The sequence below is a fragment of the Andrographis paniculata genome, unplaced genomic scaffold (assembly GCF_009805555.1).
Source record: "Andrographis paniculata isolate CXL003 unplaced genomic scaffold, ASM980555v1 Contig34END, whole genome shotgun sequence".
Lineage (NCBI taxonomy): Eukaryota > Viridiplantae > Streptophyta > Magnoliopsida > Lamiales > Acanthaceae > Andrographis > Andrographis paniculata.
The window spans coordinates 5,485,123-5,502,537 of record NW_026137567.1 but is presented as its reverse complement, the minus strand read 5'-3'; the positions used below and the strand labels follow the sequence as shown (position 1 = coordinate 5,502,537).

Below are 17,415 nucleotides of genomic sequence, written 5' to 3'. Positions count from 1 at the left end.
TGTCAGTCTGACTGACTAATAGTAATTGCAGAATGTAGTTACTAATTCAATCCCTATCGAAAGTTTCATTTTAACCTTTGGAAATCTACTCTTCACCCACCAGAAATAATTTTTGCTTCATTTGTGAAGTAAAGTGGGTTGGAGGGAGGGCACCCTTGCAACCAACGATCACCCAATATGTTAGTAGTATAACTATTTATTGAACTCACACTGCAGTTCTTGAATCTTCATTCATCATCATCATAGTTAGTTACTACTCCGGAAATGATCCCATTGGCATTAAGCAGCTGAGGATCTGTCGACGGTGGCCATTGACATCAGGTTTGGTTCTTGGTCTGAAACTTGTACTGTAATAACTAATAACCTGCTCTGTTTCTATTCTAAGGGCATTGGGTGAATTGAAGGTTTGGGAGTGATCCATCATGTTTAAGCAATCGGTAAGGAATCAGAGAAGCCAGGGGATGAAAGTGAAGCATGTGGTGCAGATAAGTCTGCTGCTTGGAGTTTGCTTCTGGTTGCTTTACCAGGTGCAGCAAGCCCACGGCGACAAGGTTCGTGATGTTGCTAACAAGATCAAGCGATTAGGGCGAAGGGATATCCCGCCCGGGACAGAGGAAGTCAAAGCCAAGAAGGCGACCAAGGATTCAGTGGAGGAAAGGGGTCGTTTTGATGGTGGAAACAGGCCGGAGAAGGAGCAGGAGCAGGATAAGACTGGGGAAGACAGGGCTGCAACTGAAGCATTGAATGAAGAGAATCAAGAGAGGGAGAGTAGCAGAGGGCGCAAAGATGGCAGAGGCGAGGTGACTGATAAGGATGAAGATGAAATGAGCAAACATATAGATGAAAGCAAACCTGAAGCTTCATCAGTTGAGAGTGGAAAAGGGAGAATTGAAGAGATGGGAGAGATTGAGAACAAGGAAGGAAGTGCAGAGGAGGACAGCAAAGAGAACAAAAACGAAGAAAACAATGTCGAGAATGTGAGCAAGGAAAATGAGAGTGAAGAAAACAGAACAGAGGAGGCAGAAAATAAAGACAACAAAAGTGATGAACCAGCACAGGAGGACGGGAGCAATGAGAACAAAAATGAGGAAGAAAAAAAAGCAGTCGAAACTGACGCTCCAGGGAAGAAACCAACAGAAGCTATAGAAAATAGTCACTGGGATGAAAGCAGCTTGGAGGAGGCGGAAGGCAGCAAAGGGAGGCCGCAGACAAACAAGGAGCAGAAGCAGAATGATGGCCTTGTTGAAGAATCGGATTCATTGAAGGTTGACAATCAAGGCCAAAAGGATGAAGTCGAAGGCAGGAAGGAAGAGAATGGGATGCAAGAAAGTATCTCCAGTAACACAATTCGGAGTCCTGAAATGGTGGAAGAAACAGAGAAAGTCAGACTGGCTAATGCCAATCAGGAAGAGAAGCCAAGTAGCCAAAAACAGAATAAGTCCGAGAATAATACTAACTCATTAAAGGTAGGTGATGATCATGTAGCTTCCGGTCACAGTCTAGATTCTTTGTCAGGAAAAACTGGTGCTCACAAACACCACCACCACCACCACCACCGCCGCCATAAAGTAAATGATACTGTAAATGATACGACTCAAAGCCAAAACAACACAGAAATCGTCCTGAAGGACCCTGCAGGAGACAACAACATTGGTAACAAGTTGCATTTAAATATAACAGGAAATATTGATACAGAAAACAGGATTCCTAATGGCTCACACATCATACAATCTGGTGCAGTCAAGCAAAATGCTGAAGTTAAGGAACCCCAAGGCATGTATAACAATTCCGAAAATTTAACAAGCAACTCAGCTGAGCAACAGAAAGCTCCAGATAAGAACAATGATTCTTTTGCTTCTGCCCTAACTAATCAGGTTAATTCATCCACTCCAATTCACCCAAAAGAGAAAGAAGGCACCCAAGAAGCAGTCAATGAAACCACCGACCAGGGCACGACTGTGGAGTGACATCCACAATAATTTTATGTATGCCTCTATTCGCATGTAAAAGAAAGCAATAATACCATGGCAATGTAGCCATGGAACCTCATTAGGCAACTTACTGTAATTAGATGATAGTGTAATATGATACTCCACTGTAACAAGTGATTTTCTATTTCATTTCCCACCACTATGTTCATTTATAGGTCTGCATATCATTTGGAAATATTTAGAGATATATGATAACAGCACAAGAAATGATTCACATAGCATTGTTTCCGAACTGATCCAAAAATATGTAAATAATTATCCTGTTACACACCTTTCTTCATTCTTATAGTTTTCATCTGCCAGTCACATGGAATGGTGAAAATCATAGTCTCAAAATGGCTGAGCAGATAATGGAAAAGTTTCACTGGTTCCTTTTATTTCAACATAACCACAACGAAAGTACATAAAACTTTGGGGGGGGGGGGGGGGGGAACATTAACACTGCTTAAATGTTCGGGATGCAGCGCTTGAAACAAAATATGCAGTATCAGCATCTCAACAGCATGAGTTCAAATGCATTGAAGAAATAAAGTACTAATCATCAATTATCCTGTGATCCCTTGCAATGGATGGCCTTGAAGATTCAATGATGTTTGCTCTCAAACAAACCATCTGGACCTGCATTAGCAAAATTCAAGTTAATTAATACTCAGCTAAGTAATAGGTAACAATAATAATAATAATAATAATAATAAATAAATAAAGCCCGTTGCTGCAGGTCAGAGTATATAAACGTCTACATCTATAGTCCAAATTTTCAATTAAATAACTCGTTGCCCATAATAAAAATCTAGAAGAATTTCTTTGAATTGCATGGATTGCAAAACCAATTTACCAAGTATTTCAGAGCTTCAAATTTTTGAATGAGGATACAAGTAGGATAGTAAATCCAATTTTCCAAGTATTTCAGAGCTTCAGAAATTGAATGAGGATACTAGTAGGACTAGTGATACAAAAAGCATATGTAAAACGTTTCAGTTCATAAATTCAACAGATAAAACGTTAGGTCGTGAACAAATAAAGAGTACATTTTAAACTCAGAACTAATAACACGATGCAGCATAATAAAATCCAACGTATTTTTAGGCATTGTTCTTTTTAGCATAATAAAATCCAATGTCTTTGCAGGCACTGATCTTTTTATAGTGTTAATACGATAAACATATCTCAGTAACTCCCTCAACTTGGATAATACCATTCAAAACATAGATGAAAGGTTTGTACTTAAACTCCCATAACTCAAAACCCTCAACATCCACACAATAACTGTGAAAGCATTAAGAAAAATAGAAAACAGATATGCAAAAATGTTGAAGAAGCCATCTGAGACTTACCCCACGGAAACTCCTTATTGCGGATGTGCAAGTATGGATATGCCTGCCGGATAAGTTCAAATTGTTATGGTTAAAACATTTATGCAAGAAGATGTATAATCCTGCAAATGAAGAATGAAATTTCAATAGATTAATTAACAGAGAACTCTTACAGGTGGTTCTTCGTGATGGGGATGACCCTTGGAGAGATTAACAATAGACAGAATTGTGCAGGCTGCTATTCCTAAATAAGTTATCTTCTGCCACTTTGATGCCTCAGCTACATTAATCAATGGAAATAGGAATGCAGCAATGAATAATCAGGCTAATTAAAATAAAATAAACAATAAAATAAGAAACATGGTACAACATAGTCCTGGAAGATAATTTCTAAACTTTTTCCCAATCTACATAAACACGATTCAAACCCTAGATCCGAATTACGCGCAATCGAAACCTAAACAACCAAGTACAAACAAAGTCAAAGACTTGTACCACATATCTATTCCATAAACATCAGTTCCAATACATCAAAACGCTCTAATTCGTCAGATATAAATGATTCAATACCAGCTTCATCATGATGACCGGAAGAAGCAAAAGAGCGCTTAGATGCCGGAGTAACACGCGGGGCAGATGTGGCACTGCGAAGGGACGAGCGAAGGCCAGATCTAACTATCGCCGATGCCATCGAAACCTCTCAGGTTCTCTTCCCTCCGATTCGATCGCTTATTTGAAAGACCAAATTACAGCTAGCTAGGTTTTCCCAACGCAGGGTTTGCGCAGGCCGTAAAACACGATTTTAGTTGCAAATGAAAAGTCGCAATCGCTAATCGAGCATTCCATCAAGAACTGTCAAAACACCATTGCTGATGAAATGGGTAAATTGCATCTGACTCCCTGAACTTCTATTATTTGACAATATTACCCACCCCTGCAAACAATGCATTGTTAGAACACGTAGTAGCTACGCGTATATTATTGGATGCTATTTCTTACCATTCAAGGATTCTGTAAACTATAAATATGGGTATGTAAATAAAATACGATCATCCATTTTCCATAAATCATTATTGCATTGAAACTTATTCGAATAATATTCAAAGTCATCATTACATATTTATAACTATATATATTTATAATTATTAATCATTTTCTTTTATTATTAGTATTATAAGTGAAATGGTATTGTTTCAATTGCACGAGTGGGTCAAAAGCCATGGCTCTTTTTCCTCTTTATCTATGAATATAATTCAATATATTATATTATATTATATTATTACTGTTCATAAAGTCAAGGGAACATTATCGATGGTTTGACTTAAGCAACACAAACGGTTGAATTAGTAGTCCAATTAATTAATTATAGAGTTTTGTTTAATCTAATTAATTAATATCTACCTCACCTAATTATTCTTTTAATGGCATTCATGGTATCATTATTATAATCAAATCATTATGTGAATCAGACATTGATGGATGACTTTCATTTTCTTGTTAACCTAGAAAAAGTTATTCGATGTTTGAAATATCAATTTTTTTAAGTGACATAGAAATTAATAGTTAATAGTATATTACACAAAATTGTATATATTAAATAAAAATTAAGTAATAATATGAATATTAGGAGATTAAAAAGTAACAAGTCTATTAAACAATCAAACCCAAGTAAAAGTCATTTTCAATGATTGTCCTAATTTCTCCACCTAATTGAGTTGTCGCACAAATGATTAAGCTAGCTTCTTGATTTATTTATTTCATTAATCTAATTCCCCACGAGCCCTTTTAAATTTCTTGTGTTGTTGTACGAAAATAAGCACTCGTATTCCCACTTTATATATATATATATATGTATATTGTCACTAAAGAACAAAAAAAAAAAACGCAGAGAGTCGACATTAATTTTGACAATAAATGGGCTATTGGATGAGCTTCAAAATATATCAATTCAAAATCTGAGAATTACTGACATATATATTTTTAAAAAACCATTCTTGATGATATATATATATATATATATATATGTATTTAAATATAAATGCCTTTATCAGAAGAGGAAAGACAGCAAAGACCCAAAATTTGGTAAGTAGCTAGGGTTTGGAAATGAATCATTTCTAATTATTAATTTTTGAAGATTATCATTTATAAGCTTCATTAAACTGAGATAAACATACAAAAGAAGTATTAATCAATATACGATGCGAAAAACAAAAGGAAAAGAAATTCATTGAAGTAATTTAACAGTGTAGTAGGTTACATAAAAGCAGACTTGTTGAGTCAGAAAAAGAAAGAATCTTTCTTGGTTGTGCAGGAATGAAGAATTCCGTTGCCCTTGAGATTGATTCGTGGAGGATTAATGGAGGCCTGTGGGTGTGAATTCGAATGCATAACAACCTAATTATTACATTCTAGGAAATTAGCAAATTAAAACGTACAGACGAGAAAGATATAGCAGAACTTAAAACAATAATAATGGAGGAAAAGGAGATGATGAATTTCTCCAACACAAAAATAAGTAATAATTAGTGTTATTGCCTGGCTCCATTCTGTGTGCCGCTCGCTCGGTAGCTAGCTAGCTTCCTAAAAATAATAATTATACAACATATACATATATATATGTATCAGCAATGGTATTTTGGTATTGGGAATCGGTCGGCCGCCATGGAAATGAAGGTAATTACCTTAAGAGTGGAGTACTGTTGCAGGTGGATCCACAGACGGGTGTTGATGTTATCGGCGGAAGGGATTTGAGAAGAAGAAGAGCAGGAATATGATATGATGATGATTTGTGATGGAGATTATTATTTTTGTTTCTGATGATGAATTGCCCATTCTTGCATTTGGGTTCCCATTCATATTCCACCAACTCCCTCTCTCTCTCTCTCTCTCTCTCTCTCTCTCTCTCTCTCTCTCTCTCTCTCTCTCTCTCTCTCTCTCTCTCTCTCTCTACTCTAGTCTAGTCTAGTCTCTACCCGATCGAACATGGGAATATTGGGATGGGGGTGTATAAGTTTGTATATATATATATATACACACACATGTGTGTGTGTGGGGAGATCGATGAGAAGAAAACCAGCAAGCAAGCATACGTATAGACATATATATATATATACGAGTGAGAGTGAGAGGTGCGTGTGGATGTGTGTTATTACAAGTTTGGGCTTCAAGTTGAAGTTGAAGTTGAGGTTCCCACTGTGTCTGTGTCTGTATCTGTGTCCTCCTCCGCCTCCGTCATAAATGTAGTAAGTAAGACTAATTACTTAACGGCGTTGGGGAGTGCAAGAAGGCGTAGCAAGAGCTGGCCTGTCCGGGGTTTTTAAGACTTCTATCCGGGCCGGGCCGACCCGACCCTTTTTTATTATCATTATTATTATTACAACAATATGGATATGGATATAATATGTAAGTGTTGATAGATCACTCTCAACTTCTTGTAAATAAATCATCCATTGATTTCCAACTTGTCTCTTGTTCGTTTTTAATCTAAATCTGTAATCTGCTACCGTATAGTATATCACATTAATTAATATAAACAAATTAATAATTAATTAGAATTGAAAACTAGTAGAGTAGCTAGCTAAATTTAAATTTGTTGGTGATCATTATATATAATGTCAGCCTTTAATCGCAGTAGCATGTGATCGTGGTGATTATATTAGCCAATTACATTATCCATATAAATATTATTAATTAATATTAATGAATTCATCCTGCTTAATTAGATTTAGATCCACCCTGTGTGTATGTATATATGTATATGTATAGCCACCCGAAACACGACAACGTAGGAATCGGAGGACGAAAGGGATGAATATAATATATATATATATATATATATTAGGAGATGAGGGTGAGGGTGAGGGGGTATTGTGCCTTAAACGTCAAACTAGTATTTCCAGCAAATGCAATCTGGAAACATCAATCATTCTCCCCTTTGAATTCGTATTTGTTTCTAGAAGCCCACCCCCACCCCACCCCACCCCACCCCACCCACTCACTTGTCTTTAATTTATTTTTATATACTGAATAATAGTAATATATATATATATATATATACCCTTGGGTGATCCGATGGAATAGAAGAAGCACAGCACAGGCACAGCACGTGCAGAGGAGGCCACATAAACATAGTGCGCAACATACGACCAGCTTCTCTGTCTCTGTCGGTGCAATTCATCATTCACACACTCACACAGTTGTACTTTGGTCGGAAACGTACACTCACTGTTTCTTCCTTATCATGTGGTTTTGTAGTTACTTTTGGACTTCATAGTTGGGCTATGAAGAGGGCCCAGCCCAGTCCATTAACATACTCTATTCTCTTGTTTAGTTTGTTTTTCATTAACCCACTATTTAATTTATTTGTTCCTCAAGACAGATAAACCCAAGCCCAAGCCCAAACCCGAAAATTACAAAGTATAAATATCATACACACTCAAAAAGTCTCAAATTACCCAAATACAAACGATAACTACAGTACATCTATAATCCGGCCGACGTTGCCCGAGCCGGCCGTAAATATATTTTAGTTGCAGCCGGGCAGGAGAGCTGCGCGAATGCCCGTCACGATTTGCTTGGCGGTGAGGCTGAATTCTCTGTCCAGCTGCCCGCCACAACGATTCAATTTCAGAAACATTTATCATCAATTATTGATGATGAGCTAAAGATCAATTTTGAATAATTAATTAAGTATACCTGTGCAACAATGGTGATGTCGAGGGCGACATTCCCGAAAGCCATGGCGCTGGTGTTGACGACGGTCATGCGGAAAGTCTCCACCTTGGAAAGTAATTTGACGAGAATGCCCTTCTCCTTCTCGCACTGCACTCTGACAAGGACCTGCCCGTCGCAGAATCGGGCTTCGATCTCCGGCAGCGCCTGCTCGTCCACGACCTCGTCGGAGTCCTCGACGACGTCGTCCTCCACCACCTGCGATTTCTTCACCACCACCGTCGATTGCGTCCCCTCCCTCTGGACTTTCTCCTCCAGCCTCTTCACGCTCTCCTGAAGATATTTCAGATGCTTTATTGCATCCTCAAGAACTGAGCTTTTGTCCATCTGCAAATTCACCATATATATGATCGATCAATTGATGATATTAAAATAGTGACATACATATTTTATACTTGACTCTATTTAATTTCTTGGAATTTTTTATTACAACCATGTGGGCATCGGGGGGATTTAAATATAATATTTTTTAATAGAAAACTGTCGTGATCGAACAATATATTTTCAAATAATTATGAAAATGATTATATATATATATATATATATATATATGGGAGTACCTTTTTGAGGCCTGGAATTAGGGCAGAAAGGGAGACAAATAACTGGCTGAGCTGCTCCCGCCGGCGTCTCTCGGCGATGATGTGGTCGTAGGTTTGCGACAGTGGCCTTGTCCGAGTCCTCTTCTTCGACGACTTGGCAATATTATTACCCATTTCTGCACATTGCTTATTAACTTCAGGAACTGCATGAATCTCTCCCTCATCAGCCACGACGACTTTCGAACATGGATGCAATGTCTTGATTGGTTCATGCACAAATTGAATTTAGATTACCTTAGAATCTGACCATGTGAAGAATTGAAGATAATCCCTAATTTCAGACAGTACGTACGTACGTACCTGTTGGAAAATTTGTTCCCAAGAAGTTTGGTCGACGAAATTAAGGATGGAAGTAGAAGCATCGAGAGGAGTGTTGAAATCAGGATTGATTATGTTTGTCAAATTGTAAGATTGTTCCAGGGAATCATTATTAATGATGTTAGGGATATTATTATTATGATTATTCAGCAAGGTTGTGGAAGAAGGTGAAAGCGTTTCATGAGAAGCCCAATTATTATTATTATTATTATTATTATTATTATTATTATTATTATTATTATTATTATGCTGGTGATCATGATCTGATTGCCCAAAAAATGCTGCAAATTCTTCATCAAAGGGATCCATGAAATCATACTGATCCATGCACGAACTATACTGCCTGCTGCTGTTCTCCAATCCCTGTAATTAATTAATATAATATCATTCAACATTTTAATAATATGCCATTACTGTTTAATTTCCACTCTATGCAGATTGATACATTTGATTAGTGATACGGTATATTAATTAATATTACTTTATCTAAAAAAAAAATCAAACACAAATAAACAAACCCAAAAAAATTACATCAGATTTTAATTTTTTTTGTCAAAAGTATTTATGTAAATATAGAACCCTTATTAAGTGGGATGACAAAAAGTATGAATGCATGTGTACATGTATGTATATATGTAGAGCATATTATATTGAGGCATTAATGAGTCCTAATTACACTGTTAAAAATCAACAGCTACTACCTATATATCTAAAATATTCAAAACTAATTTGCAGTGGGAAAAAAATAAAAAATTCAAATAAGTTGATCGTGATGCATGATTGATAAATAATTATTTGCCCTTTGTAATCCCTAGTCGCTACTCTTCCTTAATCATTAATTTTGTAATTAAAATTAAAAAAAAAAAGAGTAATTGCCCTTTGCATGCAACACATAATGTAGTTCGTCATTTTTTGTCTTTCGAATTATGGCTCAAGCGAAATTGGACAATATTCCGCATGTCTTATCCAAAACAATGCAACAAATCAAATTCATCACACATTTGGTGCACTGATGGTGTCCGATGTTTTTTCGGCCACCGGAGTACATTTAAAGCCTTAAATAATATTTTTCTAGTCGGGTTTTTTTCCCACAAATTTATTTAAACAAATCCAACCCCCCAACAAAAATAAAATTAAAACATCCTTTTAACATCATACACGACCTTGGAAGGCTAAAAAACATTAGATCGAATAATAAAGGAAAAATGATGGCTGAAAACATTTATGGGTTTGTCGGTCCTTTCGAATAAGCTTTGTGAATTTCATAAATTCTGATAAAAAGACACGAAAAGTTGAAAAATACTGATGAACTGCATCATGCATATATATATATATATATATCCATTGTTTTACCAATATTAAAAGATATCAAAGTAATTAATTAATTCTTAGTTACCAACCAGCTGTTCATGGATCCATGGATCTGCAGACGAATTCATCGTAACTGAAACACAAAATTAATGATGTAATGATAATAACAGCATAAGAACCCTAATATATATATATATATATATACACGAAAATACAGAGGAAGAAGACGAAGAAGAACATTAAACTAATTACAATCAATATGCCTACCAGAATGCTAGCTTAGCTTGTTAATTAATTTGCAACTGAATCTCTCAATTACTCTGCAAGGAAGAAGAAGAAGAAGAGCTCCATAACTTGAAATGAATCTCCTGTCTGAACTGAAACACTGAACAACAACTTTCTGCCTTTATATAGAGAATAAGCAACAGTTAAATATTAAAAATAAATAAATAAATCAATTTCACCATTAGAGGCTTAGAAAGTTATCTCAGCTGGGCAAAATTGGAACGATCACCTGTAAATACCTCAACATAAATATATACATATATATATATATATATTTTATATAGAGTTTTAGAAGTTTCATATGTATGTTAGTTTTTTTTTAATTATTTTTTATTGATATATATATGATGTAAGAATAGGAGCAATATTGCATCATAGTTTTCGACGTTATGTCCGTGTCACATTATGCCCATCATTATGTTTTTGACACACACTTAGATTCACATATATTGTTTTATATGTATATATATATATGGTTTTATTATTATTATTATTTTATTTTATTTTTTTGAATGGCTAGCTAGTTTTATTATCTGATTTGCAAAAGAGTGCATTTCTTACGTCATAATACGACCAGCATTCATAATGCTTTTTTGTTCTTTAATTACAGATCAAATATACTTTCTCCCTCCCGAATCTTGCGTCAACTTTACTGTAGATACGAAAATTTAAAAAGTATGTAATTAGTAATAATTAAGAATGTATTAGTTAAAATAATTATAATATAATAAAAATAATTATAAATTAAGATTAAGAAAAGTAAAAAAGAGGGAGTATTAAACTGATAAAACCATACTTACTATATATAATTGCTAATTAAAACAAAAAAAAAAAAATGACAAATATGTACTCCTTACAGTAATAAACTGATGTTGGAGCATGCAGTAAGCAGTTCACATTTATTTATTTATTTATGTATTAATTGTATCTCTTCGCATGTCTATATTTTTTTTTTAAAAAAAAAAAACATTCTACTATTTTTAAGTATATTTTTTTTAAAAAAAAATAATTACACCAAATTTCCTCTTATTATATATTGCATCAAATTAAATATCTAAAAGATTTACTATTTTTAATCTTTTTTTTTAAAAAAAAAATTTCAAAATATCTACCGTGACAAAAAACTAAAAAACACGCACTATATATATATATATATATATGCAATATTACTGGAAATAAACAAAATTGCACAATCAAGTATGGACAAGTAGGTTTTCATATTTTTGTCGTTTTCCAAAGCAGATTTATAATAAGAAATGGGTGAAATATTATAATATGCGTGCATCGCGTGCAAAAGGAAGTATTTTGTCATTTCACATCAACATCTGAAAAAATAAATAAATTTAATAACTATAATTCATTGATTTGAATTCATGCTCAATAATCTAAGTTTTTTACTATTATATAAACTTTTGTAATTTTTCCTTATTTGCTAACCATTTTTTCTCATTACAATTTTAATCTAATGGACAGATAAATAGATAGAAGTTTCGGAAATAAATAGTTTTTTTGGAAAAATAAAGAGACAAATATATATATTTGATCTGATCTTTATTATTTTATTTTATTTTATTTAAAAATATATATATTTAAAAATGTCTAATAACAGAGTTTTTATATTTCACCAAATTATATTTTCTACATACCCATGTTGTATGGAATTGAAAAATATATTACGATAAAAGTTGTGCTATGACGAAATAACTAAACCAAATAATATAGAATTTCTAATATACCTCTATGGATGTGTTTACTTAGGATTATCGTATTGGATAAAATAGATTGTATTAATTAATATCTTAATCATATTATTATTGAAATAATCATAAAAATTGAGGGTGTATTTGTTCATAATTTTATTAAAGTTATTTAAAATTTTGATCAAAAATCATTTTTATATATAAATTTAATATATATAAATACTCATAATAATTTCAAATGTAAGTGTACGGTATACCAATTAAATTTATATGTTAAATTTAGGATTTAATAAAGATTAGGGCTGGGCTGATGTAGGCCCTGTCTTGTTAATGGGCTAAAAAGTAGCCCATGTAAAAGCCTAGAACGAGCAGCCACTAGAGTAAACCTAATATAAGACTAAACCGGCCCACTAATTACCCTTCCGTACAAACCATTTGAGGAGTTGTATTTTATTTATTTATTTATTTTTGTATAAAATTGGCCATATCAGCATATTTAATCGATCTTTTAATAAAAATATATTATTATTACTATTATTTCATATAAAATCAAAATATTATTTAACGTAAAAAAATAATCGTCAAGAAAACAAACTTTTAAAATAATGATATAGATATCGGTCCTCGTGGCACTAGAAGTAGTGCATATTTCCAGCTAGCATTAAATTAAATTCATAAACAAAATGCACGAGTTGCCCGCAGGCTCCCTTGCTTGCATAATTAATTAAATAATTTATTAATTTATTAATCATATATATATATATATCGAGCAACGGTATACTGTTTAATTACGTCCACAACGGCTATATAAATAAATCTATAATGTAGTGCCTAGCTAATTGTCAACGTACGTATCAAATTAGTATGTAGGGATCGTATATGATCATAAATCTATATATATGGAATTAATTGGGTTCTTGTTTTGGACATCATCAATTCTATATATTACAATATTAATTTAAGACAGAGTATTATGAAATCCGGCACCGGAGAAGAGGGAGAGGGCTCTTCCGACACAAAGAGCGAGCCCTTGCCGGTTATCCAAGCTCGAGTCGCGGCCGGAAAAATCCACATTTACGTACACTGCCGGAGACAAAATGGAGCCATGACAAAATTGATCGAGAAGGTTGAGAGCCTCGACATGGTTGTCCTAAGTACTAATTTCATCTCCTTGGGCGATTCCGCCGTGGATATCACCATTGTCGCCGAGGTTGTTGTCATTCATACATGATATCTATATATATATATATATATATATATAGTAATTGTTAGATTTGTGGAATTATTAATCGAGTCACTCAATTTAGGGGTGTTTTTTTTTATAAGATTTTGAAAATTTTATAGTATTCATCAATTTTTTTCTCCTTAAAAATATAAATTTAAATATTTATTTTTTATTTTTTATATTATACTAAAAATTAATTTTATATTCAAAACATTGTATCAACACCTATTTATATGGACAGGCGGAGAAGGAGAAGAGACTGAAGATGACAGTGAAAGAAATCGAAACAGCTCTAAGGAGATGTTTGAATGAATAGATGTATTGATATATAGGTCGACAATTAAGTGATTGATTGTACTTACGATTGAAATTAAAAGACATAAATTGACGACTTATATATATATATATATGTTAACTTTAATTTTGTCAATGGATCGATTTGTTTATCACACTGATTAATTACATTTAAAATTAGTTTTTTTGATTGTTATGTAAATGTTTTCATGCATGGATAACAGTAATGTACTACTCAATTATCTTCTCATAATATCTTGCTATTATTTTATATTAATTTTTTTTTTTCCAAATTTTGTAAGTTTCTTTCATTTATTTATATTTAATTTTTCCTCTTTTACACTTTTAAATACAATATATAAAATTATTTTAAACAAAAATAGCATAAAAAATAATGGTAAAATTGCTTATAACTCTCATATGGTTTCGAAATTCAGCGTAAAATCTCTCTCTACTTTAAAAATTGCATGTTACCCCTTTATACTTTAAAAAATGTTACATGAAACCCCACAACCATAAAACTTTCCTCGTGTGATAAAAAGATGATTTCCTATCTATATGTTTTGCATGGCATAGGAGGTTTCATGCAATATTTTTTAAAGTATAAGGGACCGTCATGCAACTTTTTAAAGTAAAGTGGAGATTTATACTAAGTTTCGAAACCACAAAATAATTTCATGCAACATCTTTTAAAGTATAAGGCGACGTCATGCAATTTTTAAAATAGAGGGGAGATTTACGCTGAGTTTAGAAACCACAAGGGAGTTATGGACAAATTTGCCAAAAATCATAATGAAAAAATGAACATGATAGTAAACATGACCATGAACAATTCAAAAGAGGGCTATAAATAGAGGTATAAACAAATATGTTTTTGTTCAGAACATGACCTTAAACATACCATGAACACGACCCTCTTCAAAACATGACCGTGAACAAAGAGACATGAACATGATCGATCAAAAATACGGCTGTATTGATTATCTGCGGAACTTAATTAGTCAGTTTTCTGAATCATTCAATACAATCGTGTTCAGTCCCTACTAAAGAAAACACGGCCGTGTTTAGTTTGTGTAGTATTATTTATCATAAAAATTGATCAATTTTAGTTTGAATGAAATCAAAATTGATAAAAAAAAATTTAATAAGAGAAAAATTTATTATTATAATTTATAATGAGACTAAAAATATATTTTTTTCCATATACTCCCCCATCCCACCTTTTCTATCCACTTTTCTGTAAATACACAAATTTAAGGTAAAGTATAGTTGATAAATAATTAAAAAGTATATTAGTAAAAATAATTATTATATAATATAAATAATTATACATTAAAATTAAGATAACTATTTAATTAAATTAAAATTTTAAAAATATTAATTGTAAAATTTAAAAATGCTTAACAATATTTCTTTTTTCTTTTAAATGACAAATAAGATAAAACATGCAAAAATAAAAATAGTTGATACAAAAAAAAAAAAAAAAAAAAAAAAAAAAAAGAAAGAGACAAGGAAATACTATAGTAGATTACAAGCAAGTCGGCCCAATAATCCGACATCTTAATTAAAACACACAAACATTATTATTATGACGTAGTTGTTATTTCGTATGCAGATTTATATGGTGTGTTTGTTTGGGGTTTGAATTTTGTGTTAAAATTTAAATAGTACTCTCTGTCCTATTTATCATGTTCATATTATCGTTTTTATCCGTCCTGTATTCCATGTTATTTTTCCTTTTTTATTTAAAATGATTATACACTTTAATCTCATTTTAAATTTTCTAATTTAAATTTTTTTAATTTTAATTAAACTAATTAGTTATCTTAACCTTAATTTATAATTATTTATATTATAAGATAATTATTTTTACTAATATATTTTTAATTATCTATTAATTATACTTATCCTAAATTCTCTGTGTCTACAGTGACTCAGACATCCAACGTGAGACGGAGGGAGTAAAATTTTAGAATTGAAATAGTTTTATGATACGATATAAATAAATGTTTGATTTGATATTTTGAATGTAAAATTATTTTTTATTATAATTTAAAAAATAAAAGATAAGTATTTAATTGATATTTATGAAGAAAAAAATTTTAATAAATAATCGATTTTCTTACAAAATCTTTCAAACAAACACACTCGTAGAGCATTAATTGAATTCAACATGTATGAGCAAAATATGGCAAATAGTTCCGCCTAATAATTTTTGGATAACATGATTTTCACAATATTACTGAAAATATAATATATATATAATATTATTCAGTTAATAAAAAATTAATAATTTAAATAAAATATTAATTTTTATATTATTGTTTTCATAAACATATCAAAACGCAAAGTAAACACATTTGGATTTTTTTTTTTTATATACCGCGAGAATTCGCAACTGTTACGATAAACCCTCCGGCCGAACCAACTCGAAAGTGCGCACTTGTTATCTTTAGTGTATAGGAATTTGTTGGATTTTTGTTTTTAATTATTGAAAACTACAAAATTTTTATTTAAATATTTATTTTATTGATTTTTTAAATATTTTTTACAAAATAAAATGTAGTATTCTATTCTCACTTGAGAACCTATTGGAAATTGAGATAAATTGAAAGGAAACACACCTTAAATTTTCCAAATTCGTTTCGAACGCTTAATTATTACAAATATAAATATATATATATTAATTTTAAATATTACGATTTAGACATCCAATATCAGAACTATACTTGTAAGGTGTGTTCGTTTGTAGGATTTTGATAAAATTCTACTATTCATTCAAATTTTTTTCCCAAAAATATCAAATCAAACATCCATTTTTTATTTTTTTATATTATACTTAAAAATCAATTTTACATTCAAAATATTACATCAACACCTGTTTATATCACATCATACAACTATTCAAATTCAAATTTTTTACTTATTTAAATCCCAACTCAAAATCCAAAACCCCAAACAAACACACTCTAGTATAACTCGAGTATAAAAAACTTCCCTCAAAACACGTTCAAACAAAATGTCATGTGTTGTGAGCCGGCCCTACCCGTATATACTGAAATTAATTAATTAATGGTAATTGATATCCAAACTGGAATTGGCAACTGACGAAAGTGACTGTGTGTGTGTGTAAGAGACAACTGTACTAGGTAAGGACACAAGAGACTCGTCACCTCCGCCAACATTATCCCTAAAAATCAGGAACATATATATTAGCAGGTGCGGATTTTCTTGCAAAAAAATAAACTCTATCTCTATATCTCTATACATATACTATATATATATATACATACACACTATATATATGCGGAGATAGAAGAAAATAGAGTCTTAATGTGTGTGTATTATCTATGCATAAATTTACGTAAATCAAAATAAAATAATTGTGGAACATTTTAACGAGCAAAATATATATTGATTAAGAAATTGAGAGAATATATTTTTAATATTTGGGTTTACTTTTTGGATAATGCGGGTCCTTTAATAATACTAAAAAAATGTATGTTTATTTGACCGGCTATATATATTTAAAAAAAAATAGGTAAAAGATAAAAATATGTTTTTAGGATAAAGAAAAATTAAGAACATAGTATTTTTTTTTTATTGAAAAATAAAATAAAAATAAATTTAGATTACAATAAATAAAAA

General features: G+C 31.9%; 4 protein-coding genes across 6 annotated transcripts; 2 read left to right on the top strand and 2 right to left on the bottom strand.

The window, feature by feature from the left end:
• Nucleotides 1-4: 4 nt before the first annotated feature.
• On the top strand, nt 5-2,125 carry LOC127248431 (uncharacterized). 3 transcript variants are annotated; one of them, XM_051270764.1, is made up of 3 exons: nt 12-321; nt 405-1,653; nt 1,741-2,125. In XM_051270764.1, the coding sequence occupies exons 2-3, from the start codon at nt 423-425 to the stop codon at nt 1,965-1,967; spliced, it is 1,458 nt and encodes a 485-aa protein (XP_051126721.1). In that variant the 5' UTR covers nt 12-321; nt 405-422; the 3' UTR covers nt 1,968-2,125. The 3 variants fall into 3 exon arrangements, with proteins under 3 accessions (XP_051126720.1, XP_051126719.1, XP_051126721.1); XM_051270763.1 differs by having other exon boundaries at nt 5-321; nt 386-2,125; XM_051270762.1 differs by having other exon boundaries at nt 10-321; nt 405-2,125.
• A 214-nt stretch (nt 2,126-2,339) lies between these two features.
• LOC127248435 (cytochrome c oxidase subunit 6a, mitochondrial) lies at nt 2,340-4,128 on the bottom strand. The gene is made up of 4 exons (XM_051270768.1): nt 3,875-4,128; nt 3,478-3,584; nt 3,326-3,368; nt 2,340-2,609 (listed from the first exon to the last, which is right to left on the bottom strand). The coding sequence occupies exons 1-4, from the start codon at nt 3,993-3,995 to the stop codon at nt 2,575-2,577; spliced, it is 306 nt and encodes a 101-aa protein (XP_051126725.1). The 5' UTR covers nt 3,996-4,128; the 3' UTR covers nt 2,340-2,574.
• Nucleotides 4,129-7,433: 3,305 nt separating this feature from the next.
• Nucleotides 7,434-10,648, bottom strand: LOC127248744 (transcription factor NAI1-like). Its single transcript, XM_051271258.1, has 6 exons — nt 10,531-10,648; nt 10,353-10,396; nt 8,935-9,315; nt 8,596-8,832; nt 8,000-8,362; nt 7,434-7,907 (listed from the first exon to the last, which is right to left on the bottom strand). Exons 2-6 carry the CDS (start codon nt 10,389-10,391, stop codon nt 7,830-7,832), a joined length of 1,098 nt encoding a protein of 365 aa, XP_051127215.1. The 5' UTR covers nt 10,392-10,396; nt 10,531-10,648; the 3' UTR covers nt 7,434-7,829.
• A 2,406-nt stretch (nt 10,649-13,054) lies between these two features.
• Nucleotides 13,055-13,911, top strand: LOC127248831 (transcription factor NAI1-like). The gene is made up of 2 exons (XM_051271374.1): nt 13,055-13,458; nt 13,715-13,911. The coding sequence occupies exons 1-2, from the start codon at nt 13,222-13,224 to the stop codon at nt 13,787-13,789; spliced, it is 312 nt and encodes a 103-aa protein (XP_051127331.1). The 5' UTR covers nt 13,055-13,221; the 3' UTR covers nt 13,790-13,911.
• The last annotated feature ends 3,504 nt before the right edge of the window (nt 13,912-17,415 follow it).

Excerpts from the sequence above, each read along its gene's own strand:
- LOC127248744 (XM_051271258.1), bottom strand. The coding sequence starts at position 10,391 with ATGAATTCGTCTGCAGATCCATGGATCCATGAACAGCTG. Across the intron at positions 9,316-10,352 it reads CATGGATCCATGAACAGCTG|GGATTGGAGAACAGCAGCAG; the intron begins GTTGGTAACTAA and ends AATTAATTACAG. Across the intron at positions 7,908-7,999 it reads ACATCACCATTGTTGCACAG|CTGGACAGAGAATTCAGCCT; the intron begins GTATACTTAATT and ends TGTGGCGGGCAG.
- LOC127248831 (XM_051271374.1), top strand. The coding sequence starts at position 13,222 with ATGAAATCCGGCACCGGAGAAGAGGGAGAGGGCTCTTCCGACACAAAG. Across the intron at positions 13,459-13,714 it reads ATATCACCATTGTCGCCGAG|GCGGAGAAGGAGAAGAGACT; the intron begins GTTGTTGTCATT and ends TTATATGGACAG.
- LOC127248431 (XM_051270763.1), top strand. The coding sequence starts at position 423 with ATGTTTAAGCAATCGGTAAGGAATCAGAGAAGCCAGGGGATGAAAGTG.
- LOC127248435 (XM_051270768.1), bottom strand. The coding sequence starts at position 3,995 with ATGGCATCGGCGATAGTTAGATCTGGCCTTCGCTCGTCCCTTCGCAGT. Across the intron at positions 3,585-3,874 it reads CGGTCATCATGATGAAGCTG|CTGAGGCATCAAAGTGGCAG; the intron begins GTATTGAATCAT and ends TGATTAATGTAG. Across the intron at positions 3,369-3,477 it reads CCCATCACGAAGAACCACCT|GCATATCCATACTTGCACAT; the intron begins GTAAGAGTTCTC and ends CTTATCCGGCAG.